This window comes from Lachnellula hyalina (genome assembly GCF_007821495.1).
Source record: "Lachnellula hyalina strain CBS 185.66 chromosome Unknown contig00211, whole genome shotgun sequence".
In the NCBI taxonomy this organism is placed as follows: domain Eukaryota; kingdom Fungi; phylum Ascomycota; class Leotiomycetes; order Helotiales; family Lachnaceae; genus Lachnellula; species Lachnellula hyalina.
Window position 1 is genome coordinate 23,737 of NW_022157325.1, and position 23,797 is coordinate 47,533.

Consider the following 23,797-nt stretch of genomic DNA (forward strand, 5'->3'; position numbering starts at 1 on the left):
AGTAGGTTTCACATGCAGCTTTCAAGACTTAAGTGGGCAGTGGATTGAATGACCTATAGACACTTATGCCTCCCCATTTACCAGAGATGCCCCTCCAAATATCAGAGCAATAGCCAAATGCCTGCAATTTACCAATGAAGTGAAGCAAATGTAATGCAAATATTGTCCCTAAGTGTATGTATGTCGGGGGAATTGCTGAGCTCAATCGATCCTCAGATCTCCATCAAAAGTTTTCCATCTGCAAAAATCCGACTTCGTGTATCATAGGCGCTTTTAATCGTAGTCAGTCAGGTCTCTGAGGCTTTGCGGTATTCAAGAGAGCTTACTGTCGCTCAATACGATGCGCGATACCCTGACCTGCCCAAACCACGACTTTCGGAATTATCGTATGCATCAGAGTAGAACTTGTCCCTCTCAGCAAGACTATTACCACGATCATATAGTGAGCGGCGTTGTCGCTGATCAGCTCTGACCTGTTGACCAGCGTTTGGAGCAAAAAGGCCTAGGATATATCAGGGTATTGCAATAGGAAATTAAGATAGGAATACTTACCCATCTGTTCGGCATTCTGACAGCTGCGTTGAAGCTTCGATGAGTTATCCGACTGAGGGAACTCTTCCTCCGTGCCAGCCAGCTCCTCACCATCGGCCAAGGTGTAATAGAGCTGTTGAGCAATTAGCTAGCTTGGACTAGAAGGTTGCGACTCAGAACTTACCTTGGGACGATAGTTCTCCTCCTCCAGCATGACAGAACTGTTTCGGAACTTCTGAATCAAGCAGTCACGGCCCTGAATTGCTATTGAACTGTAAGTATGGCCCACTTCGACCCGAAGAGAGTGGTAGCGTACTCGCATATGATATCTGAGCAATTTTCTCCGATTGAAACCGGTCCCTCCGAAAAAGTCAGCACTTTTCGAAGTAGTTCACTGTGCAAGACTGACCACTTTTGACCTGCCCGAGCCCTGACAAACTTATCTCCAAGTTAGTATGTAGCCAGCAAGATTACTAGGTGATACATACATTGATGATATCCAAAGGCTACGGAGTCAGCAATGGTCTCAAGAAGGAATTTGACAGTCTACTTACGTCAACGAAGTTGATAAAAGCATAGCCCACGCTGCGAGAATTAGAACAGAAGTTTCAATTAGTTTGGGCTCAAACGTACTTGCACTTGTTGAGGAAGTCGATCCGAAGATACACGAAGTCGTATGTTCCAAAGCTGGATTCATCAATGAATTCCTTCAGCATCTTTAGGGTGAACTTATTTGGAATGTTGCGCAACATGACCTATGCAGATTAGTGGAATATTAGAACATAGAAGTCTATAGCTTACCGTAGTCCGGACATCTTTACCCTGCTCGATACTTGAAATGTCGACGTGATTATGCTGTGATGCCGCTGGGTTGTGTTGGCATCGGGGATAATTGGAAATCTTCTGCGCATTCTGACGGCGAACGGAGTTGGAAGTAGACTGGGTCAGGTCCCGAGAGAATCCTCCTGGCGAAGGGCTCGAGTAGCTAAAGTCTGCACGTCCATGTCGCTTCATGCTCGGTGGACTGTTTATCTGGTGCATACTGTCAGGGCTACCAAAGGTCTGCCCATAGTGGCCATAGGGATTGGGCGCCTGGGGATGGGCAAATCTTCCCAGGTGATTGAAAGGCTGGTAAGTATTGTGAACTTGTTGTGTGGGCGTGACTGGTGAATAAACACCCATGCCCATGTCCATCATAACAGGGAGCGGGGCATTGTTTCCACCAAACTGCGAGGCAGCAGGCAGGTGTCCAGGTCCGATTGTGCCAAAGGGAGAAGCCATTGAACCTGAACCCAAAGGTGTAGAATCTCGAGTATGGTTCCGCAACGAAATACTTCCAAACGCGTTACCCAAACTCCCGATGGTACTTGGGCTTATTGAAAGAGGCATGGTGCCGCCGCGCGCGATGTAATGGTGACTTGGTGTTTGGTTAGAAATCGCCATGTCAACACGAGCTCTAGCAAAACTGTGTCCATCATTGAATAGGTGGGCTGGCATGCTAGGTGAGGCTGAAACCGATTGGCCAAGGGCATTTGACATTGGCTTTGGCTTTAGATCAGGTCTGTGATGGATAAGGGAGACTTGAACCTCGGGATACCCCTCCTATATATGATTAGTTGGGTTGTTGGTTTGACACAGGGGGTTTTATACTAACTTTTTTGCCAATTGTTGAGCCATTGATAGTTGTGACAGCCCATGAGGCTAAAGAAGAGTCGTAATACTCAGCAATCATGGTATACACGGCAGGGAAGGGAGCATCATGAAGGGGGAGCATCTGCCAGGCCACTAGAGGACCTTCTGTGGAAAGACACTTGAGCAGACGGTCTTCAAATTGTCTACTGCTCATACCGAGGGGCTTGGCGGTTCTCAGAACAACTTGTCCTTCGTGGGCCGAGTGGTTGCCAAGGGACAACGGCGAGACGATCTAAGCGAGTCATTAGCAAAGACTTCCGTGGGAAAGGAAACAGATGAGGTGTACCTGTGCCCAGACTCTGGGATGGATATAATCCGTCTGAAGGCTCCGGATGTTATCTTCCTTGATGGCGTCATAAATATTGACAGCCTCCATGATATTGGAAAGCCGAAGATACACAACGTTTCCCAGTTCACTGATGCGCCGGCTACCTTGATTCCAGAACCCCCCAGCCATCATTTTCTAGTAATGAAGTTAGCATCTAGATATGAAAGCAGTGGCGAGTAAGATGATGAGGAGATGGAATAGATGGAATGACTGTTTTTCTTACCTCCAATGAAGCATCAACAAGGCTACGAGTGTCTTCGCCATAGACGCTGGATACCTTGATGCAACGAGACTTTCCGATATCGGTGGTAAACGCTCCCTGAACGGCCGTGTTTGGGTTGTTTTCAATCTCCTCTCGTAGATACTTGAGGGCTTTGTCGTCAGTAGACGGGCTTGAAACCCTGGGAGCTCCTCGGAGTGCAAACGGCTTGAAGTCCGATGCTGTTGCCGATAGTTTGGCCTCGCCCTTCGGCTTGGAATCATCGATGACAAAAGGATCATCATTACCATCTCTCACAAGTGTGGCCATGTTCTTTGTAGGAGCACGTTGGGTTGAACGCACATCCTGTGAGGAGAATGTAGAGACCCTGGAGTTGTGGCTGCCTAAAGAGGAGGACATTGGGGATCCGCCCACACCGGTTGCACGCGACATGATGGAGACTTCTTCTGATTTGCCACAACCAAAATATTGGCAGAAGCTTTGTAATTGTCTGATCGAGAATGGAGTCGGATGTTACCTAATATTTGGGATGATTTGTTAGCAGATGCACATGGATGGAAGGAGCAATACTGAACAGTAAATTCGCCAAATAGGCAGAAAACCATACAGACAGTAAGGATGATGATATTAAGAAGGGTAGTGTACCAGAAGGAAGCAGCGAGAAGGAAGTGACGGTGACTGGAACGACCGTATCCCCACCGTGTCGCCCAGGACGTGACTGCGAGGCAGGAAGGAGAAGAATAGACATAAGAAAACAAAAGGCCAGATTAGGGTAAATAAACATAGCCTGTAATTGGGATCAGGGTAGTCGATAGGGAAGAGGGTGATAGAGGTTTGGGCTACATAGCTGCACTGATGGGCAAGTGACCAAGGTGAAAAGACAGGAGGGGTAGCTTCGCTCCCTCCGTGGTTGGGGTGTCAAGCCAAACAAGCGATTGACTTGGAACCACATGGATATAGTGTTGAGAGGAGTAGGCTCTGGGGATGAACAGAAACTGAAGATGAAGTACTCACAAAAACGGAAAGCGTGTCTGGCCGTGTCAAAGTTGCACCAGAGCAGAGTGCACGATGTTGCTGGCTTGCAATGGAGAGGAGGGGAGTATAGCTCAGATTGAGGATCGCTGTAGTCAGCGCTTCAAAAAGACTAAGCGCTTCAAAAAAGGTTGCAGTCGTACGTGGTTGTCAAGAAGGTTGAGGAGAAGAGGAGGAGGAGGATGTTGTTGTGTGGAGGTGGATGGACTTGGAAAGCCAGGCGATATTCAATATAAATGGCAGGCGCGGCACCTCAGTGTGCGTGAGAGGAGGAGCGAAGCGAGCTATTACATCACATGGAAGAGGCCACCTATACCTACCTACCCTAGAGTTCGTTAATAGGGTGCAGGACAGGTATACATGCAGTACCAGCGGAAGGCAGGACTTGACTACAACAGCTTTAGTAGAGATGGTGGCCAAGTCATAGCAATCAATAAAGGATTAGAATGTGTAATTCATCAATGCAAACTTGTTCCGGCCCCTTAAAGTACCACGGGGCACTGTTGGGAGGTGAGGTGGGTAGGTAGGTAAGTAGGGTAGGTAGAAAGGAGAAGCGGCTGCGTTAAGGGGACACAAGGGGTAATAGCTAGATGTAACTATCTTACCTTATGTTACCTTATGATAGAAAGTATTAGAATGTGCAGTTGATCTTCCGCAAGCTTGTTCAGCCTCTGGAAATACCACAGGGCACTGTCGGGAGGTGAGGTGAGGTGGGAAAGGAGATGCGGCTGCTTCAGGAGAGTACAGGGGTGCAATAGCTAGATTTGACCATGATAGAAAGTAAGAAAAGCAACCAATCTATTCCAGAACATACCACCAATATACACATGCAGTCTTCAGTCTTCTAGAACGAGCAGAGGGCGCACCGAATTCAAGTCCTGATTGTGTCCGAGATTGGCTCACTCACTTTACCGCGACACTCGTCAGAGTAGCCCTCGAACAGATCCTGCGACGTTCAGGGAGAGCTGACAGAGAAGGTCATCACCATCGCACACGACATTATCAGCCAGGGGACATTGTCGGTGCTTTCTGACTTACCTATAAATGCCTTACAACCTTCTCCCACACTACTGTTATCTACACAGCAACCACAAGGCTGCAGAGGAATCGAAGGAGCACTGGCTGATAGCGAAACCCCATGCCGACACACACACACACACACAGAGAGAGATGGAAGATGACACTTTCAAGCTCTCGAGTTACACATAACAGTCATAGGGCGAGGATACAGTGGAGTAATCACAAAAGAACGAATGCGACAATACCTCCCCAAGCCATCGATCCACGCAAAACAACAAGGCGAAGGACCCAGGATGTTACGGAACACTGGTCTTAAGCTCAACCTCCTCCTCTCGCACACCCTCCTCCTAAGCCAGCGTTCTATTCATAATACGGAGGACAGCTAGGAAGGTGTAACAAGCAAGATAACATCGATACATACACAATGTCACAAGGCAGGATACAGGTTAGAGAACATAGAATGTCAAGGAGCACCAGCATGTAGCGGAGCTCTTACCACAAAGACGAGAAAGGTTAGGTGACGGAAGGAGCCCTTGGGGCGGCGACTTCCTTTTTGGACGCTCACAAGAGCGTAGTTTGGTACAGTTCCCGACAGACAAAGCGACGGGACAGTTAAGATGGATCAGCAACGAAGAACCAGCGGGCGGGGACATCGATGAACACTATACCTTCGTGCAAACTTCAAAGTGACACTTGAGCCGGGTTGTGGCTTTGATGGATGGAGGGGCGGATGGAGGATGCAACAAAGAACGAAAACCCATCAGAAGATGCCGAACATGCCTGGAAACGACCAGAAGCTCAACTTACCCTCCCTCCTCAAGCCTCTCGCCCAACACTCTTATAACGCTGGGCCCGAGCCCTACCGACACCAACTCTAAGTTCCGTTGAGCTATATCCGAATATCGTGGGCAGAAGACTGGAAACATTGCTCTCGATGGAGATGGAGGGAAGTTACGTACAGAGAATATATTGGCGCTATGGTTGCGTGTTGGAATATGCATTTTGCATCAAATTGCCACGGTCGATGAGTCGGAGATAAAGGAGAGCCTGACTTCATTCCAATGAAGCAGAGGCAGAACAATCCCGATGGTAGTATATGGCCCAGAGATCTGCTCAGATATTCGATAAGGTATGGCACAAGCTGCTCAGGCTAGAATGAGTCAAGAATCTATAAGGGGATGTCGAGCAATATCACGGCTGGTAGGCAGGTAGACTTGACCGGAGGGACATCTATAAGAGCAAATTCTGTATAGATATGTTGAAATACTATTTGGGTAAACGTTGACAAGAACAACTGTTATATCATTGAGCAGCCATTTGTTCTTGAAAATGTAAGCGCTAAAAATTTGACATCTTCACCTTTGTATCTCTCAGGATCGCCATTCTTCTTGATATATTGCGTAGCGTAGTGAAACAAGTCTGAAATTCTCCAGACCGTGACTGGCCGACCAAATTGCAATACCTCACCTGCACTTGCACAGGGTAAACATAAACTGGTCAATGAAAGGTCTTACTATTTGTTTCTTCGAAATTCTGGCGAAAGAATTGAAAGATTTAAATGATGACTATGACTGGAATGCTGTATGGACAATAACTTTTATTGTATATTTGCTGGGCAAAACATCTCATGCAATAAGTAGAGGCTTCCCGCGAAAAAATTGAACAAACAATCAACCAACTAGTTGTCTCTATGCCTCCTTTCACCCCTTAGAAACCGAGAAACTGACGCGACAAGATGAGACGAAACACTGCTAGAATAGGCAAACTACGAGATTCACACAAGCAATACAGATCAAGACTGGACAAGATTGAATGCCACCAAACTCAGCCAAACTCCATACGGACAGGCCGATGATAACTTCTTGGACACAAAGGACCAGGATACGATACTACACTCGACAAAGACTTGCTGTGACCATCATTTCCTTCTTTATACTGGGAGATCTGGTTCGAGCTTCAAGGAAAAAAGTACGGAGAAGGATCGAAGAAAGGCATTGACAAAGTACATAGGAAAGTACAGAGAAAGGACGGCGTCAGCACAGCTGTGTCGCCTGCATTTCTGCAGGTGTGATGGATGCACAACGCAACTTTGAATCTTGAAGTGAAATCGTCGTTGATTTTGAGTTGTAGCTTACTGTAGTTTCAGCGCCAATCCTGGCCTGGGCTTGGACCAGTTCGGATTAACATTATTGCGGTTTGGGCAACTGTACTGTACAGTAAGGTACCGTATACTGTAACCGTACCGTACCTCAGTCTACCTTCACCTCTACTGTATTATGTGTTAAATACCATAACACCAATAATACCAGCTACCACAACCATACATCCCGAGACTGGTGCAGTGATGTTGCATGGCTCTTGCTGAGCATCTACTTCCTACCATCCTCAAATGCCTCGAAAGGCGCCTCAATATGACGACTATCGAGTCGCGGTACAACAGGTAGGGATTCCTCTCGGCATGGCCTAGCATTCTATAGCTAGCTGACAGGGCATCCACAGATTATTCTCTCCTCCTCCGATACTGACTACCTAGACCAACTGATTCCGGCCCTCAAAGATGCGACAAATTCGAATCGAACAGCAGGGCTTATGCAGAGCTTGTCCCAGTATGCCGACGAACGTGAGGCAGACATCGAACGGGTTGGGCTTACGAAACATGACGAATTTCTTAAATCTGTGAACCAACTGCAGCAAGTTCGCGAAGGGACTGTAAACCTCACGTCCGATATCCTGAAGCTTAATCAGTCCATTCAAGCAAGCACCGAAAAGTTGGCCGCGCAAAAGGAGGCGTTGGTCGACACTAGAGCCATTCGCCAGAACATCGCTGAGGCATCTGAAGCACTGAAGGAATCTTTGAAAGTGTTACACGCTGTCAATCAGGCCCACGAGCTGATCCGGAAGAAGAAGTATTATGGTGCTTTAAAAGCATTAGACGATCTCCAGAATGAGCATTTGATTCCAACTATCCAGAACAAATATGCAACCCAGCACAAACTTGCGGATATTATCCAGAAATCGATACCCGCATCACAGAAGGCTATCTCTGAGGCTGTTATGGCGGACTTGAATCTGTGGCTCTACCGGATCAGAGAAACGTCTCAATTTCTGGGCGAGGTGGCCTTCTACCACACCGAACTTCGTCGAACCAGGCAGAAAGAGCGCATGGAAGCAAATCCGATTCTACGGAACTTTAAATTGAATTCTGCTATCGAATTGGTCTTTGACGAGAGCGAGGAATATGATGTTTTAGACAATGAGGAGCTCCAGGTTGACTTTTCGCCCCTGTTCGAATGCCTGCATATACACGAAGCACTTGGACAGAGCGATAAGTTCAAAGTAGAATATTCTGCCACCAGGAGACAGCAAAAGGAGTTGCTGCTTCCAAACTCTGTCAATCTCCTGGAAGATGATGAGAACAGTTTGAGCAGTCTGTTAGAAGCAATTGCTGGTTTTGCGATCATCGAGAAAGCAACAATGAGGAGAGCTCATAATCTTCGGTCTCCTGTTGATGTAAGTCCTAAAGCAAACTGTTTAAGTGATTGAGGGTGTGCTGACTAGTTCCAGGTTGATGAGCTTTGGGATTCTATGTGCAACTCAGCAATTGGCCTCATCTCCAAAGCCTTAGATAAGGTAGACAATGCCGAAATATTATTGAAGATCAAGGGGGTTATTGCTCTTTTCATACAAACCATGGATGTAAGCATACGATACCCTCAAACGTCTCACAGAGTCTAATGCCACTTAAGGGCTGGGGTTACTCGGTGTCCACTCTTGACAGCTTCTTACTCAAGCTGTTTGAGAAGTACGCAGAGCTTCTCAAAAGGAGATTCAGTGACGATTTTCAAGAGGTTTGTAGGGTCAATCATGAATTTGAATACTCGGCTAATCATTCCAGATTGTGTCTACCGATGACTACATGCCTATGCCCATCAGCAATACCGACGAATACAACAAGGTTGTCAACGTCAGTTGGTTTACGCCGGATAAAACGATAGAAGAGCTAACGTTAGTGAATATCATGAACCATGTAGGAGCTTGTTAACCTGTGATTAGATTTCCTTGCGTCTTGCCGTTCTCCCAAATGTATCCACTCTGTTGCATCGACATTCGGAACTTCCTCAATCAATTTTACTTCTTTTCGGACGATCATTTCCAACACCCCAATGTTATCGATGAGACACTCAAGAAGGTACAGAGCGTACTTTAACCATTCACCGTCATAATGCTAATTATGTCTGCCAGTCTCTGGACCAGCTTCTTTCTGAAAAAGTCTGCAATTCCTTGGTGGAGAGGTTGAGCTCTCAATACCTAGGGCAGATCGTACAGATTCTTATCAACCTCGAACACTTTGAGACAGCCTGCAAAGAATTGGAGAAATTACTTGTTGATGCACGGTCTCCTACATCGGCAGGAGGACCAATCGTTCTCGACGCCACGGAAGAATTTAGAAGTAACAAAAAAACTGCCGAGAAGCGTATATTCGAGCTCGTCAACTCCAAGATTGATGATTTGGTAGAGACGGCTGAGTATGATTGGTATGTTCTACCGTCCCTATTACAACAGTACTCCCCTAATTTTCATGCAGGATGGCGCCGACGCTGGAGACTGAGCCAAGCAATTACATGCAGACTCTGACCCGCTACCTCTCAAACATCATGAACTCAACACTTCTTGGACTTCCAAGAGAAATCAAAGAATTGATCTACTTCGACGCACTCTCTCACGCTGCGAATATGATTCTGGTATGTTGACTGCCTGCACCCGTCTTATTTGTCTCTAACAGCCGATTAGGCACTTCCACTATCTCCCGAAGTCAAGAAGATTAACCCCAACGGCGTCGCAGCCCTCGCGAAAGACGTTGCTTACCTTGCCGATTTCGTCGATAGTCTCGAAAATGCGCTCATTTTGAAGGAGAACTTGGATGAGTTACAACAGACTATATATCTTATGCAGACAGAGAACCCTGACGAATTCTATGACGTCTCAAGCAGAAACAAGAAGTTCGGCCGAGTGGATGCTGTCAACGGCCCCAGGATTCTTGAGAAGTATGAGATTTACCTGCAGATTCTGGATCCCCTCGCTGACTTCATATATAGACTTACTCACTCGGTGCAAAGCCCTACTAGGACTGATCGCCTGGCCAATTTTTCATCCCGATTCGGAATGGGGTAATTCTCCCACCACAGATTATTTGATCACGCAGTAAATGGAAAGTCGGATTACAATGTAATATGTCATTGTTCTGTGATCCTTGGCACCTGTAGGGATTGCTACGATAGAAGGGTAATTGCCACCGTAACTCCGAAACCACATCGCAATCAGATAATCTCCAAGCAGAATACTTGGTTATTAGCCGACCTCGTAATCTCTCTCGCCTTCCGCATCAGCATCTCCCTCACCACCATCATTGCGCGAGTAGTTGTGGCCAGCATCATGGCCGACAGAAGGATCTTGAGGACGTTGCTGGACATGGTACATTTGCTGTGCATGTTAGTGCGTGGGCGTTGGAGGAAGAAGCATTCGCGCATACCTGTTGAGCCTGCATTGGAGGATAAGCATACATGCCTTCCATCTCGTTGTACATCTGACCAGGACCGCCATATGTGGCACCGGGACCAGGCTGACCAGGGGTGGGATACATGGGTTGCTGAGGATACTCTTGGTCTGGAGCAAGGCCATGACCACCTAAAGCGTAATTTGGGGGAGGAGGCATGTTATGCTGAGGACCAGGTTGTTGCGGGATATTTGCGTGCTGGGGAGGAATTGCTGTGCCGGTAGGAGCGCCAGGGACTCCTTGTGCTGGAGTGGGCTGCCCAGTGGCTCTCTTCGCAGAAGCAGCCTCCTCACGGGGCACAATATCAATAAGGAAATCAAACATGTCTGATTTTGCCAAGGCTGATGCAATATCTGATCTTTGGAGTGTTCGACGCTTGTTTTCTTCAGCGTGTATCCAAGCGCGCATAGTGAGCTCAGTAATAAAAATATCACAGCCCTTTGCAAATAAGATGGGTGCTTCCGCAGATATCATCTTAACTTCAGGGTCCGCCTTCATGACCTTCTTGATGCGTGCCAGCGGGAGCTGGTGCAGTTTGTAGTCATGTGTCTCACTCTCCAAATGGCTGATTATGTGTTGCCAGTATGTTGTAAGAATATCTTTGTAGGTGCCGTGCAATCCCTGATTGACCTATACCCCTCGTTAGCTCTAATACTACTCGCTGAGGGAGAGGAACCAACATTTGCCCATGCGCCGGTATAGAATTCAGCGACGGGCGCGTATCCTTGAGCAGCAAGCTGCTATCATGTCAGTACTGAAGTCGCGTATCGTTTGCTCGGAGTACTTACTGCGGCGCTGGCACCTGTTGCGAGCAAACATTAGCCAATGGTTTGACAAACGGATGGTTGCACACGCATTCGCAGCGGAATCTTGTTTGCTTGAAGCCAGGAAAGAAAAACGGAATCGGATTCTTACCATAATGACCGCCATGAGAGGTGTCATAAACAGGGTTCTGCTGTGCGCGCTGCTGCGACGAAGCTGGGGGGTTGTTCGGCGGATCCATGGCGCGGTGAGACGGACTCTTGGATCAAGATTGAGCGCGTACCGGTAATCGCACCAGCTGCACGATTTATGCAGCAAAGAGGAGGACAGTAGACGATAGGTAATTGGGGATCTAAGCGTCGAGTCTTGCGCGGGGGGGTTACTATGTGAATACAGAAGGAGGTTTTTGCGGTAGGAAGCCGTGAACTAGGCGAACAGGAACTGTTAGCTGGGGAAGCAAGCTGAAAGTCTCCGCTCGAGTGAGAATGGTCGAGTAAAGGTAGCTACAGAACAAATATCGCACGATAGGATGCGATGCGTGGGGCTGCGATGTGAAGCTCAGCTCGGATTTTGAATCTTTTGATACTCGCGACTGTTGATAGCTACACTGAATTGTCGAATATGATTGGCCGTTAACTGGAGCTTTGTTGATGATTGTCGGGAGCTTGAGCTTGGGCTTTGGCTGGCTGGCTGGCTGGATGCGCGAACCGGAGACGGCGGGCGCGCGGGGAGATGGGCGACGGGAGTTTGAGAAATGGGAGGATGTGACCTATGGGATGGGAGAGAAGTCTGGCAGAGGACGGATGATAGAGTACAGGGAAAGGTGGTGTTCGTACTGTACTGGTGGTGGTGGAGGTGCTGGTGCTGGTGCTGGTGCTGGTGGTGGTACCAAGGGAACGGAGAGAGGAGGGGGACAAGTACGGTACTGACCAATGCAATGCAATCGGGATATATGTAGATGTGGAGATCTCGAGCATCGACGACGAGGAGGGGTCGAGCAATTTGGTGTTTATATAAAAATGAGACGACGACGAATTTACATTGGGCAGCCCGGCAGCTCGATCATGCACCTCCAGCACCATCAACTATCGATACCCTACCCACCTCACCATAGGACAACGCACACACAGTCAAGGGGGGGTTCAGCCACGAAATACTCCTTCCTACGCATCATCCCATGCCACCCCAATAATGATCCCATCCATCTCATCCATCAGGTACCTAGGTAAGTAATAATAACAAGGCTGGTCTGTTTATTGTTGGCGTACTCGGTACCATGTCAGAGACCTTTCTATTACTACCCAACCCAACACAACACAACACTACCCAATCGAAGCAAGTGAAGCTGTCGTATTATGTATGCACCAGGACTACCCAACATTTGACTCTAATAATCAAAAGTCGGTGTCAAAGACTCGAGGAGCCACACCACTCGGTTGTATTAGGCTGAAGTTAGACTAGCTAGCTTGCTTACTAAGCTTTTCTTTCACGCTTCTTGATTTTCCAAAAATAATTGCATACAATCTTTTTGCTTGGAGCAGCTCACCAGCCACGAAACCAACAACATGGCCGATGAAGATCTGTCAGAAGAGCAGCTTCGTCAACTACTCAATGATGCCGAGCTGAGATTAAAAGCTGCCAAAGGCCGAAGAAACAACCAGGAGAATATTCTCCAAAGGTACTCTCGCCTTGAATATTCCCGCTGTCCAGGGCCCTGACAAGTTCTCTTGCTAACTTGCTCTTTTTCGTAGCATCCCAAACATTGACACTGGCAAGTCAGTCACTCCTTACATCCAAAAAACTAGCCAAGGCGCCCAAGTCGACCCTTCCCATTTGGTAAAACCTGCGGATAGAAAACTTGCCAATGGAATAAGACGAGTGGAGGATCCCATTGCGGTCAAAGTAAAAGCTGCAGAGGTACGCTCTTTTAACCATATTTCTTGAACCTATCTTCTATGAGGAAAATTTATCCTAAAAATCTTGACGTAGAATCTGGTCCCGTCTTGGGTACCACTCTGCAACACATGATGTTCTAATTTCATAGTTACGCTGAGAAGAATCAATGACACAATGTTCATGGACTAGCTTTTTAGACAACAGCTAATTGACTTCCCAGGCAAAGAAAGCTACTGCCGGCTCTGACTGGTATAATCTCCCCAAGACAAATTTGACGCCCGAGCTCAAGCGGGATCTCCAACTCCTTCGAATGAGAGCAGTCCTCGACCCGAAGAGGCATTACAAAAAGGAAGGCTCAAAGCCCCAAGTACCCGAGTTCTCCCAAGTTGGCACAATTATTGAGGGACCTACGGAATTCTTCAGCGCCAGATTGACGAACAAGGATAGGAAACGAACGTTGGTGGAAGAGGTTCTGGAAGGCGAGAAAGCTACGCAACGTTTCAAGTCCAAGTACAAGGAGATCCAAGAAGCCAAGACAAGCGGCAAGAAGGCTCATTACAAGAGGATGAAGGACGTGAGACGTGGAAAGAAAATTTGATTCCCTGCCCGGAAGTTTTGATCAATGATGCTACAATGATTCTCATCATAGTGCCATACATGAGGAGGATCCCAATAATTGGCACAGCCTGTTTTTGGTCCAAATAAAGGAATGGTCCATCGCAAATATCCTAAGAGCACACCGCCATCATGGGGACCATTTCGGCGATTCTTAAGCTTGGTCACACCCAACGGGCAGCATCACTTGACATCGATTTGCGAGAAGACTTCGTCATATTCTTGTACTAGGTATTTACCTTGACAATGCCGGTACTCGAAGTCTTGTAACTAACCCTTTTAGTCTGTACATGTCGCCGTCTTCGAGAGCTCTATATTAGATCTCCAATGTAAGCAGTGATGTCCTCGTCGAATCCATATACCCTCCTTCGGAAAGATATTAAAGGACGTTTGACTCCATCAGGGCACAAAAAGTCGTTGGTGGAGGCTTGTGACATTGCCGAGTGCAAGGTTTAAAACTTTGACTCGTGAAGGTTTCATGCCTAGGACATAGACAGCACTAGAAAATGAAATTGCTTTATCATGAACATCGGATTTCGAGTGTCAAATAAGAGTCTCTGTTTACAGAACAGGTAGTCAGTGTACAGAAGATTCACTCCTGAAAACTTATTATGTGTCGCAAAAATGCAATTACAGTAGATATGAGAGAATCCAGTGAGTATAAGACCAGGATATTGTAGATGGACGTTTAAATTGCCTGAGTTTGTATTATATTCCTACCTAGGTATGGCTATAGCGCACGCTATCTATTGAGCTTTATACTGGTGGTTGTGAAAATGGTTGGTCCGTGCGCAAGAAACATTTTGGATGTTCTCAACTCTGTGAAAGCGCGACTACAGCTTCCAAATCAACGATTATGACTTCAGCAATACGATTACCATGGCGGACGCTCATGAGATCGGTAGTGAGTTGGAAATGCCAATCCTATAAACTAATCTGCTTGGATGCTAAACAATTGCAGCCAAACCCTCTCGCCCCAGCTTCACTCCTTCTCAAGGCACAACCTCCCAATCCGTCGAGGCCAGCTTTTTCTAGCAGATATGCTACAAAGACAGCGTACGCAAGATCCAGAGATAATTATGAAACCTACAGGCTGACACACCCTCAGAGAACCTCCCTTGAGCACAGCAAATGTGGAAAGTGCAGAGGCATCGTATGTTTCCCCTCCATCCTCCAGATCTCAAGTACCTCTCTAACTCAAGACCAGCTCAACTGCCAGACAGGTACAAGCAAGGTATGGAATCTTCACCATTCAATAAACTCGGACTCACACACTCATAGCAGCCCATCTCTTGACATTGAGACACCAGTTGCAGCGTACGTCCCCACCCAAGATTTCCAAGACTATTCTGACTTGGAATAGACCACCTGCAGAAGAACGACCTCAGTATGGACAATACACCGAACAAAAAGATCTAGATTTCCGGTTACCCCGAAGTGTCCAGGCAGTATACCTCCGGCCCTTGAAACGACAAGCCGAATATGGTGTGCCTTCCTGCGATTTACAAATGCGATCATATAGTGTACGGAATCTCGAATTCTTTGCAGACTTTGCTCTTCGAGCAGCATACTACCTAGGACTCCCAGCATCTGGCCCGGTACCGCTACCCCGAATCCTCGAGAGATGGACTGTGCCGAAAGGGAACTTCATTCACAAGAAATCACAGGAGAATTTTGAGAGGAGGACTGTGAGGAGACTAATTCAGATCAAAGACGGGAATCCAGAAACAGTGGGGATTTGGTTGGCGTTCCTGAGGAAGCATGCGTACTACGGGATCGGTATGAAGGCCAACGTTTTCGAGTTCTCGAAGCTAGGTAAGATTCTAGGACATCCGCGGTTGATTAAAATAGAAGCTAATTCTGTAATAGGAGTTGGAAAGAATATGGATTTAGAGATGGAACAAATGAAGGACACTCTAGACAAGACTTGGAGTCAGATCGGAGTCAAAAAGGACAAGAGGAGTGGCCCAACAGCCGACAAGATCATGGAGCTCATCAACAAAGAGGATTCCCGGGCTGCTACGCATGGAAATGCTCCTATGGTCAAGCCTCCTATATGAACGAAAATGAAACCAATATGTGTTAGGCAGGAAAGAAGATCAGGATGGCTAGACCTCTCATTAGAGTCTGGAATTTTAGCATGCACATCCTGGATGTTTTTGTAATCATAAGACTTGTAGTATAAAAAATGTACATGATCATATTAGAACATCCAATCCTGAACTCTAGCCATGGCTCATGCCACTTCCAATGAGCTAAATCCTGACCTGAGTTTCCAATGGCCATCACGTGTCTACAAGGTATAATTATCTTCTATCAAAATGTATCTCGCAAAATCCACAACTCAAAAACACACCTCACATGCCCACTCACACTCTTTTCACAACAGCGATGCTCTTGAGCAGGCTGAGTACCAAACGTAGCATCAGTCAACACAGTGTAAAGTCATGCTTCAAAACCCTCAATCCCTCAATTCGCTGTCGACCCAACTCAACCAGCCATGCACTCCCTGATCAGGTGATCTTCTCCGGCATCCAACCCACAGGAGTTCCGCACCTGGGAAATTACTTAGGGGCTCTGCAACAATGGGTGCGCCTGCAAAATACAGCCCACCCCTCTACCAAACTTCTGTACTCTATCGTGGATCTGCATGCTATCACTGTACCGCAAGACCCGGAGCGTTTGAGGCGATGGAAGAGGGAGACGCTGGCTACGCTGGTGGCAATTGGCTTGGATCCTGATAGATCAATATTATTTTACCAATCTTCTGTGAGTCACTGTTGATATGAGAGGAGTGAGGACGTGACTGATGAGGTGGCAGGTGCCTGCTCATTCGGAGCTGATGTGGATACTGAGCTGTACGGCCAGTATGGGCTATCTTTCTAGGATGACACAGTGGAAGGTTTGCCTTTGTCTTCTGGAGCTATGAGGCGATCTCAGCTTATGGGTTATTAGAGCAAGCTTCAGTTGAAAGATGATGCGTCTCCATTAGACGAGGGGAGCAAGTCAAAGCTTAAGCTGGGGTTGTTTTCTTACCCCGTGCTGCAAGCTGCCGACATTTTGGTACATAGGTATAGATGTCCCATGTGTTTGCATACCGAACTGTTGCTCACCACAATCCAGAGCAACGCATGTTCCAGTGGGAGAAGATCAGAGTCAGCATCTCGAATTTGCTCGCGAGTGTGTCACAAATTTCAACCATGCATATGGTCCTGACCTGGTGGCTCCTCAAACTATTATGTGTACGTCCTCATACCCTTCTGTAAGGCTCTCTCTCACATGCTTTAGCTCCCGCAAAAAGAGTAATGTCTCTCCAAGATCCTCACCTCAAGATGTCCAAATCACATTCAGATCCCCGCTCGAGGATTCTAATCACAGACCCCCCAGATGTGATCCACAAGAAAATGATGGCAGCATTGACAGACTCCACCAATTCTGTCTCGTATGACCCGGAGAACCGACCGGGGGTCTCCAATCTACTGCAACTGCTTTCTCACTTCAACGGCGAGGGGAAGAGCGCCCAAGAACTCGCATTAAAATACGCAAATTTCGGCCTTGGGCAGTTCAAGAGCGCAGTAGCGGAGTCCATATCGGAAAGCCTAAGTCCCATACGGACTAAGTATGAACAAGTCCTAGCGGCTGACGGAGGCAGGTATCTTGATCATGTTTGGATGCAAGGAGGTGTAAAAGCAAAAGAGAGTGCGGATGCTACAATGTACGTTGTAAGACAAGCAGTTGGTTTGTAAAATACTTGTATATTATCTCCAAATCAAAGCCGAAACTAGCTATGCTGATTGAAGTTCGCAGACGCTAGAAGTCATCCCCAGAGCAAAGCAACAGCTTATTGTGATCTAGGACTGCTAGTCTCTTGTCTGCTATTTATGCCCCCAACCCCCAAATTGTTTATCAAAGCAAGGTTTTAACGCAGCTTGTTCAGCTTCAACTATCCCCGGAATTCCACTTGTCGCTGCTTGGGTACAACAAATCCAAGGAAACATAGCGCAGTATTTCCAGGAAATCTTGATTCTCCGACGAAATGTCGACAGTTGTATTCGCACGCACCTTCTGAACGTCCGTTCCAATTGTATCTCAAAACATCCGGTGCTTCTTATCTGCTGCCTTCCTAGACTCGGCCCCATATACGCCAACTCCGGTGTTTGACACGGCGAAGAAGGCTATTACTCAGATGCTATAGCTTCTCGTCAGTGGTTACATATGGCAATGGGTTTTTCGATAGAGACTAGGGTAGTTACAACGCCGCGAGAAGCTGACTACCTAGGTTTGGAAATGGCCTTAGATCAGATTAGACGGATGAGAAGTTATAAAAAGGCTACTTTTGGACGATGGATCGGCTGGATCTGAGGATCTGAGGATCTAAACATATTTCGACCTTTGGAGGTTAAGTATTGCTTCTTCATCATAACGATCCTAAGCTGAGTAGTATGATAAAAGCTGTCACATATGAGTGCCACGTTGTATGTTTACCACGAGCTGGCAAGCGTATAGATAGATGAAAGGTTCCTCTTTAACACTTGAGTCAAAGGCACATACCCTTGCAACTAAGGCAACCTCCTAACTAGAGCCCTTCACTTCGTAATTTTAGAATGGTATACGGAGGAGAGGAATAATTAAAGCGCAAGAAACAAGGCGCAAATTCGAAATCACGTGGAGAGCTCGCTTCTCAGCCTTGTCTTTTCTGGACCTTTACAAGCCGAGACAAGAGCTTCAAGACAGCAATTGAAGCAAGTCAAGCAGCGCTTATCCTTTCGACTTCTTCAAAGTTTGTTCTTCTAGAAAACACCCAATCGTTAAACGCCATCATGACTGAAAACTTCGTCCCCCCAGGCCAGCACCGCAACCTACGAGCATGCATGGTCTGCTCCATCGTGATGACCCAAAGCGTATGCCCCTCCCTCCTCCTCCTCCTCCTCCTCCCTCCCCTCCCTCCATCCACCTCCATCCCCTTCCCTCACTAACCTCACCTGCTACAGAGATTCCTCAAAGAAGGCTGCCCGAACTGCGAAGACTTCCTCCATCTCCAAGGAAACCAAGACGCGCTCTACGACTGCACATCCCAGGTCTTCGAGGGCTTGATCGCGCTCGCGGATCCGAGCAAGAGCTGGGTGGCGAAATGGCAGAGGCTGGATGGGTATGTGAAGGGTGTCTATGCGACCAAGGTCTCGGGGCAGCTGCCGGATGAGGTGGTGGCTGTGATGGAGGATGAGGCGAGGATTAGATACATTCCGTACGATTGATTTCACCACACCGCGCTATTCATAAGAGACGGCTGCTAATAGCGTTATAGGAGGGATGGAAGTGCTACGGAGGCTGATTGATGGGTTGCGTGCTCGTATTGGGTGGAGTGCTTGCTTGGGTTGCGGTGGTTTTGGACGTTCGGCAGAGGGAGTTTCTATGGTATTAAAGGAGACATTCATCACAGGGGAAGGGCACAGGAGTTCTAGGAGTAATAAATTGGAAGTTGACGAATTTCCCTATCTAGAGAAAATTGCAAATGGTATCATCAGTAGTATAACGCCATACCCCCCAGCGCGCCTATGCAATGCTTCCATATAACGCCCGATAATGTCTATTAAAATCTCTGTTTCTTTTGCGCAGGCCCTCCAAAACCAGATGGACCTCTTTTGGTCTTCCTTTCCATTTCTTCCTTCATGATCCGCTCGGCCTCGCTCATCTTCTTTGGTTGTTCAACAACAGCAGCTTTCTTATTACCACCCAAAGCATTCTTCTTCGCAGCGGCGAAGACGTTCTTAGGCTTACTTGAGAACCCCATTTTCATAGATACCTTGCCTGTAACTGGCGCTGAATCTAGTAGAGGCTTCTCTGTCGATGGACCATCCGCAGGGCTTGTTTCTTTTTCGTCCTCGACATTTTTTATATCAAAAGCCAGAACTTGATCTGGAGTAGTAACAGGGGTTGGCTCTTCTGCCTTTGGCCCTGCGGGTTTTGCCCCAAAGCTCAGCTTGATTTTGCCGCCCTCATCTCGCTTTAGTTCCCGCTCAGTCTCATCTGGCTCAACCTCCCCACGCTCTTCTGCATCGAACTGTGCCCTTTTTACTTGCTCTCTAATCAGCATCTGCTCTCGCTCCTCGTCCCCCTTATCCTGCCTCTCCTTCTTTCGTATAGCATCTTGCCGTCGCAGCGCCTCGGGCGAGTTATCAATCCAAGCAACATGGATGCCCTTATCGTTCTCTTCAACCCGGCATAAGCCTTCTCGGCCCAGGTGTTTCGCATATTCGGTAAGCGAAGGCCATTTCGTAGAATTCATATGTACATGTTCCTTATTGCCAATATATTCCTGGTAGAAGTGGTTGAGCTGGACCTTCTTCTCGCCATGCGATGTTCGTAGGAGTTGGAGGAAGTCGCGCTGGAACTGGTTGCTGTAATTGTTGATGTATTTCTTGGGGTCTTCGCCAACAAGGAGCATTTGCCTAACATGCGATTCAGACTGGGTGTGCATCTTGAAGCCATTCTCGTCGCGACATTGGCGCTCGCATACCTGTGAGAGTTGTGAGTAAGAGGGGTAGAGAATCACGGGGAGCGGGGCGTCTTACCTGACAATACCATCGTAGCCTCTGGAGCCCCTTGGACTTGAGTTTATTGTTCAGGAACTTGGTAGATCCAGCCTCCGCTTTGGGCATTTTGACGGTCGAGGATGTAAATTGTTTGGAGATGTGAGTTGTCCCAAAGATTCAAAAGAGCGGCTTAGCGCGGCGGCCAAGCTCCCGCCACATCTCACGTGCCTGCTACCCCCTTTTCTTTCGCTTCAAATAAGGTGGCTGCATGGACATGGAGATATATCAAGATGATTCATGACTTTGAGTATAAAGAGGTTATTGCCAGTTACAGGTCCCCACGTAGTCACTGGGATATGAATGCAAAAGTTGTTTCCAAGTCTTCGTTCTCTCTTATGATACCGAGTAGCGGATGAAGAATACACGCTCCGTCCAGCATTCCCTCAAAAAACCCATTTGCGCTTGTGACGACCCAAACACATGAAACCGTGAACCGTCAACCCTGAAACCATCAAACATGCAGAAAGCTGCCTATATACCTAAACATCATTATCATCAACAAAGCCGCGAGGCTATCCTGCATTCTTGCGACGCTCCCCCTCCAATACTATCCATAAGCGCACTCCAACCATTGCAGCCCGATTGATTCGCTCAAATTCATAACGTCGTAAAGCCGTCACCGAAGCCACCTATGCATATCCGTCCGCCCTATTCTTAGAAAACAGAAAAAGAAAGTCGTAAATGATCCGTTAATCCTTGACACCACTGCATGTATCCGACCTAGACTAAATAATATTTTTAAAAACGAGAAGTGAAGCTCCTACCAAACGGAGGTCGAGAGCTGGTGTTTGTTTTTGGTGTATTGCGCGATGGATTGGAGCCACTTGCACCAATCTTCTGGAAACCTTGCATGATGTCTACACCTGAGAAATCATCAAACTCTTCGGATAAGAATTCTGCACCAAGGAAGTCGTCATGAGGGAGATCGAAAGCCTGGAGATTGAAAGAGGGTGACTGGGCTGGCAATTTGAAGGGAGATTCGTCCATGTTGAGTAGCCTAGTAGGCGAACCCACCAATCCAAACCCTTTCTTGGGTGACTTCAATGTTGAGTTGGGTATGCTGGGGGTCAGCTTCAACAAGGGTGTGGAGGTGAGATTCTTGTTATAGTTGGTGTTGGAGATATCGGCAAGAATATTGGCGGACCTCGAGCGATCCAGTCGAGGTCGCTTTGCAGATCTTTTTTCTGGAGACCCCATGCCAGGAACGGAGAGAAAGCCAGCAGCATTGTCGGTGAAGATGTCGAAATCAGCACTGTTTGTGAATTCTTGAAATAGATAGCTGTCATCTATGTTGAATGCTGGACTCCAGGGAAGGTTTTCGTCGAGGGACGTGACTCCACGAAGTGGCGAGCCGACCATCTCCCGGACTTTGTCCCGGTGCATTCGAAGGTTGGTATTAGGTGATACAGATGGAGGAGCTCGAATAGGAGCCCTCAGCTTGACCATTGGGGTAAGAGGGGGCAGCATTTGTGTAAATTTCTTTTTGGTGTTTTGCCGTACAGGTGATGATGAGGGTGGAGCAAAGGAAGCGCGTGACTTGGTAGGACTATCATATGAAGAGCCACGGAGCCGTGCAATCTCCTCTTCGGCACGGCCGCGTTTCATTCTTGGCCGATCAGCTTCTGAAGTGAGAAGTCGGTGAGGCCGCATGGCTGAGGAATCTAGAGACGAGAAATAGCCGCTATCATCCATGGATGCGAACTTGCGCTTGTGGGATCGAGATCTTGACGACGAAGGAAAACGAGGAACAGGAGGTGGGGTATCGTGTCTCCTGGGAACATGGCGTGGAATTGGCGGCGAAGAATGCATCATTGCTGGTGGAGGCGAAGACCGAATAAGGGGTGATGAAGGGGCAGCTTCTTGGCACGGCTCCTCCAGTTCAGGCTCGAGGAAGGCATCAGACGCTGGAATGGTGGCATCGGAGGACAATTCTTCAGAGATAGCAGGTAATTGTGGTTCCGGGGGGTTGTATGACGGCTTTGCAGGAAGTTCTTGGGGTCTCGGTGCAGGGACTAATGGCTTGAAATACCCCGATTGAGGGAGAGGAACCTGTGGAAGTTCGGGCTGGTTTGCTGGCGTGGAGTGGGTGGTCATGACTGGACCATTCTCATTGATCCCAGCCGCCTTTCTCGACTTGTCCTTGATAAATTGGTGCTCCATCCCGGGCTGAATGGCCCAATAGTTTCCCTTTCCTGGGTCGTCCTTTGGCCTCTCCTGCTTTATGAATGCCTTGTTGAGACTTAGATTGTGTCGAATGCTATTTTGCCATCCGGCATCAGATGCACTGTAGAAAGAATAGGAATCGGAGATCCACTTGTAGATTTGTGCAAGGGTCAACCGGCGAGCTGGGGCTCTGAGTATGGACATTCCAATGAGTTGTGCGTAGCTATGCGATGGTTTAGATCCATCGTCGTGAAGGGGTGGGAAGGAGTCCGGGCTAGGTAGGTAGATGGCCTCGGAGACTTCTTCTTGTTGCCCTTCTTCAATCTTCGTCTTTTTAGCAGGTCTAGATTCATTTATAGGTGCAGAATCCATCAATCGCTTTGCTGGTGGTTTTTGACTGTAAAGACCCTCAAGAGAGAAGTTCCCTCCGGATATCCCATCGTTGTATGATGCCGTAGGATCGGGGTAATAAGGTTGTGGATAATTTTCTTTCTCGGAAACAGCCGAACTTGAAAAGGTTGTGAAGAGTGCCTTTTGTGGACCAGCATTTGAGCCAGTTTTGAATTTCGACATTAAGGGCTGCTTCTTCTCCATCGAATCGGTGTTATATGATGATCCTCCGGGCGGTGGCATGGGTATCATGTTGAGCTTATTACCAAATGGTGCTCTGGAAGGAGAGCTCGAGGATTGCTGGGCTGCCTTGAAAGGCGACGGCTTATGTGGTCCATCTTGAGGAGGATTGAACACGATATTCCTCCTCGTTGCCGCGTTCTTCAATGATCGAAGGGGCGATGGCTTCTTAAGATTCGACTTGTTCTTCGGCGAGGGCATTGGAGCATGGTCGAAGGTCGTAACCGGATCTTGATATATTTGCAGCGGCTGGTGCTGCAAATTACGCGTCGTCGAAGACATTTCGACGACGTGAATGGTGGATGGCGCGAACGACAAGCCCACGAAACCGTGTTTGGGAGTACAGTACGATTGTCGAAGGGGCTGGAGTGTCCAGAGTGATTGTCGAGTTATAACCACCCCGGAGGTGCTTCGAAGATCCTGAAGTGGTTATTGAGGGATGTCCTGCACTGCGGTACGATGCGGTAAGGTACTGTGCTGAAGTGGGTGTGCGTTGGCTGGAATATGTGGAGAGAGATTAATTACGGTGGATTCCGCGCTTAAGAGTTGATGATGCAAGGGCAACTGGCGGCAAGAGGCTCTGTATGGGATGGTATGGGACGATCCAACAGCGGGCGGGTGGTATTCACTTGTATCATGTATGGCTGTTCTGCTGGTTGTCGTCGAAGTCGTTGATTGTCCGAAGTGAAAGGGGACGAGGGAGAGAAAGAGAGGAGAGAAGGATGAGATGGACTAGTCGGAGAGAGAGGAGGGGGGGGGGG

At 47.8% G+C, this 23,797-nt stretch overlaps 8 protein-coding genes across 8 annotated transcripts; 4 read left to right on the forward strand and 4 right to left on the reverse strand.

Moving 5' to 3' along the window:
- Nucleotides 1-332: 332 nt before the first annotated feature.
- On the reverse strand, nucleotides 333-3,203 carry mei2 (Meiosis protein; the record flags this gene model as incomplete). Its single annotated transcript, XM_031152068.1, has 12 exons — nucleotides 333-502; nucleotides 553-664; nucleotides 716-795; nucleotides 848-891; nucleotides 941-969; nucleotides 1,020-1,037; nucleotides 1,086-1,116; nucleotides 1,165-1,286; nucleotides 1,333-2,133; nucleotides 2,186-2,455; nucleotides 2,510-2,686; nucleotides 2,775-3,203. The coding sequence occupies 12 exons, from the start codon at nucleotides 3,201-3,203 to the stop codon at nucleotides 333-335; spliced, it is 2,283 nt and encodes a 760-aa protein (XP_031001791.1).
- Nucleotides 3,204-7,212: 4,009 nt separating this feature from the next.
- On the forward strand, nucleotides 7,213-9,995 carry sec15 (Exocyst complex component; the record flags this gene model as incomplete). Its single annotated transcript, XM_031152069.1, has 9 exons — nucleotides 7,213-7,263; nucleotides 7,323-8,333; nucleotides 8,388-8,519; nucleotides 8,570-8,671; nucleotides 8,719-8,828; nucleotides 8,877-9,012; nucleotides 9,066-9,358; nucleotides 9,409-9,565; nucleotides 9,615-9,995. The coding sequence occupies 9 exons, from the start codon at nucleotides 7,213-7,215 to the stop codon at nucleotides 9,993-9,995; spliced, it is 2,373 nt and encodes a 790-aa protein (XP_031001790.1).
- Nucleotides 9,996-10,172: 177 nt separating this feature from the next.
- On the reverse strand, nucleotides 10,173-11,380 carry HAP5 (Transcriptional activator; the record flags this gene model as incomplete). Its single annotated transcript, XM_031152070.1, has 5 exons — nucleotides 10,173-10,304; nucleotides 10,354-11,007; nucleotides 11,058-11,114; nucleotides 11,166-11,179; nucleotides 11,293-11,380. The coding sequence occupies 5 exons, from the start codon at nucleotides 11,378-11,380 to the stop codon at nucleotides 10,173-10,175; spliced, it is 945 nt and encodes a 314-aa protein (XP_031001798.1).
- Nucleotides 11,381-12,680: 1,300 nt separating this feature from the next.
- fcf2 (rRNA-processing protein) lies at nucleotides 12,681-13,633 on the forward strand (the record flags this gene model as incomplete). Its single annotated transcript, XM_031152071.1, has 3 exons — nucleotides 12,681-12,817; nucleotides 12,891-13,056; nucleotides 13,256-13,633. Coding segments are annotated over 3 exons (681 nt in total), but the record flags the coding sequence as incomplete, so codon positions are not given.
- Nucleotides 13,634-14,506: 873 nt separating this feature from the next.
- msw1 (Tryptophan--tRNA ligase, mitochondrial) lies at nucleotides 14,507-17,505 on the forward strand (the record flags this gene model as incomplete). The annotated part of the gene is made up of 13 exons (XM_031152072.1): nucleotides 14,507-14,554; nucleotides 14,612-14,706; nucleotides 14,759-14,803; nucleotides 14,858-14,884; nucleotides 14,932-14,967; nucleotides 15,014-15,465; nucleotides 15,520-15,692; nucleotides 16,168-16,419; nucleotides 16,472-16,552; nucleotides 16,606-16,721; nucleotides 16,774-16,892; nucleotides 16,939-17,372; nucleotides 17,458-17,505. 13 exons carry the CDS (start codon nucleotides 14,507-14,509, stop codon nucleotides 17,503-17,505), a joined length of 1,926 nt encoding a protein of 641 aa, XP_031001784.1.
- Nucleotides 17,506-18,470: 965 nt separating this feature from the next.
- On the forward strand, nucleotides 18,471-18,986 carry trf-2 (Transcription elongation factor spt4; the record flags this gene model as incomplete). The annotated part of the gene is made up of 3 exons (XM_031152073.1): nucleotides 18,471-18,551; nucleotides 18,642-18,895; nucleotides 18,956-18,986. 3 exons carry the CDS (start codon nucleotides 18,471-18,473, stop codon nucleotides 18,984-18,986), a joined length of 366 nt encoding a protein of 121 aa, XP_031001785.1.
- Nucleotides 18,987-19,240: 254 nt separating this feature from the next.
- LHYA1_G007142 (KIN17-like protein) lies at nucleotides 19,241-20,309 on the reverse strand (the record flags this gene model as incomplete). Its single annotated transcript, XM_031152074.1, has 2 exons — nucleotides 19,241-20,167; nucleotides 20,223-20,309. 2 exons carry the CDS (start codon nucleotides 20,307-20,309, stop codon nucleotides 19,241-19,243), a joined length of 1,014 nt encoding a protein of 337 aa, XP_031001786.1.
- Nucleotides 20,310-20,981: 672 nt separating this feature from the next.
- Nucleotides 20,982-23,318, reverse strand: sep1 (Forkhead protein; the record flags this gene model as incomplete). Its single annotated transcript, XM_031152075.1, has 1 exon — nucleotides 20,982-23,318. One exon carries the CDS (start codon nucleotides 23,316-23,318, stop codon nucleotides 20,982-20,984), a length of 2,337 nt encoding a protein of 778 aa, XP_031001787.1.
- Nucleotides 23,319-23,797: the final 479 nt, after the last annotated feature.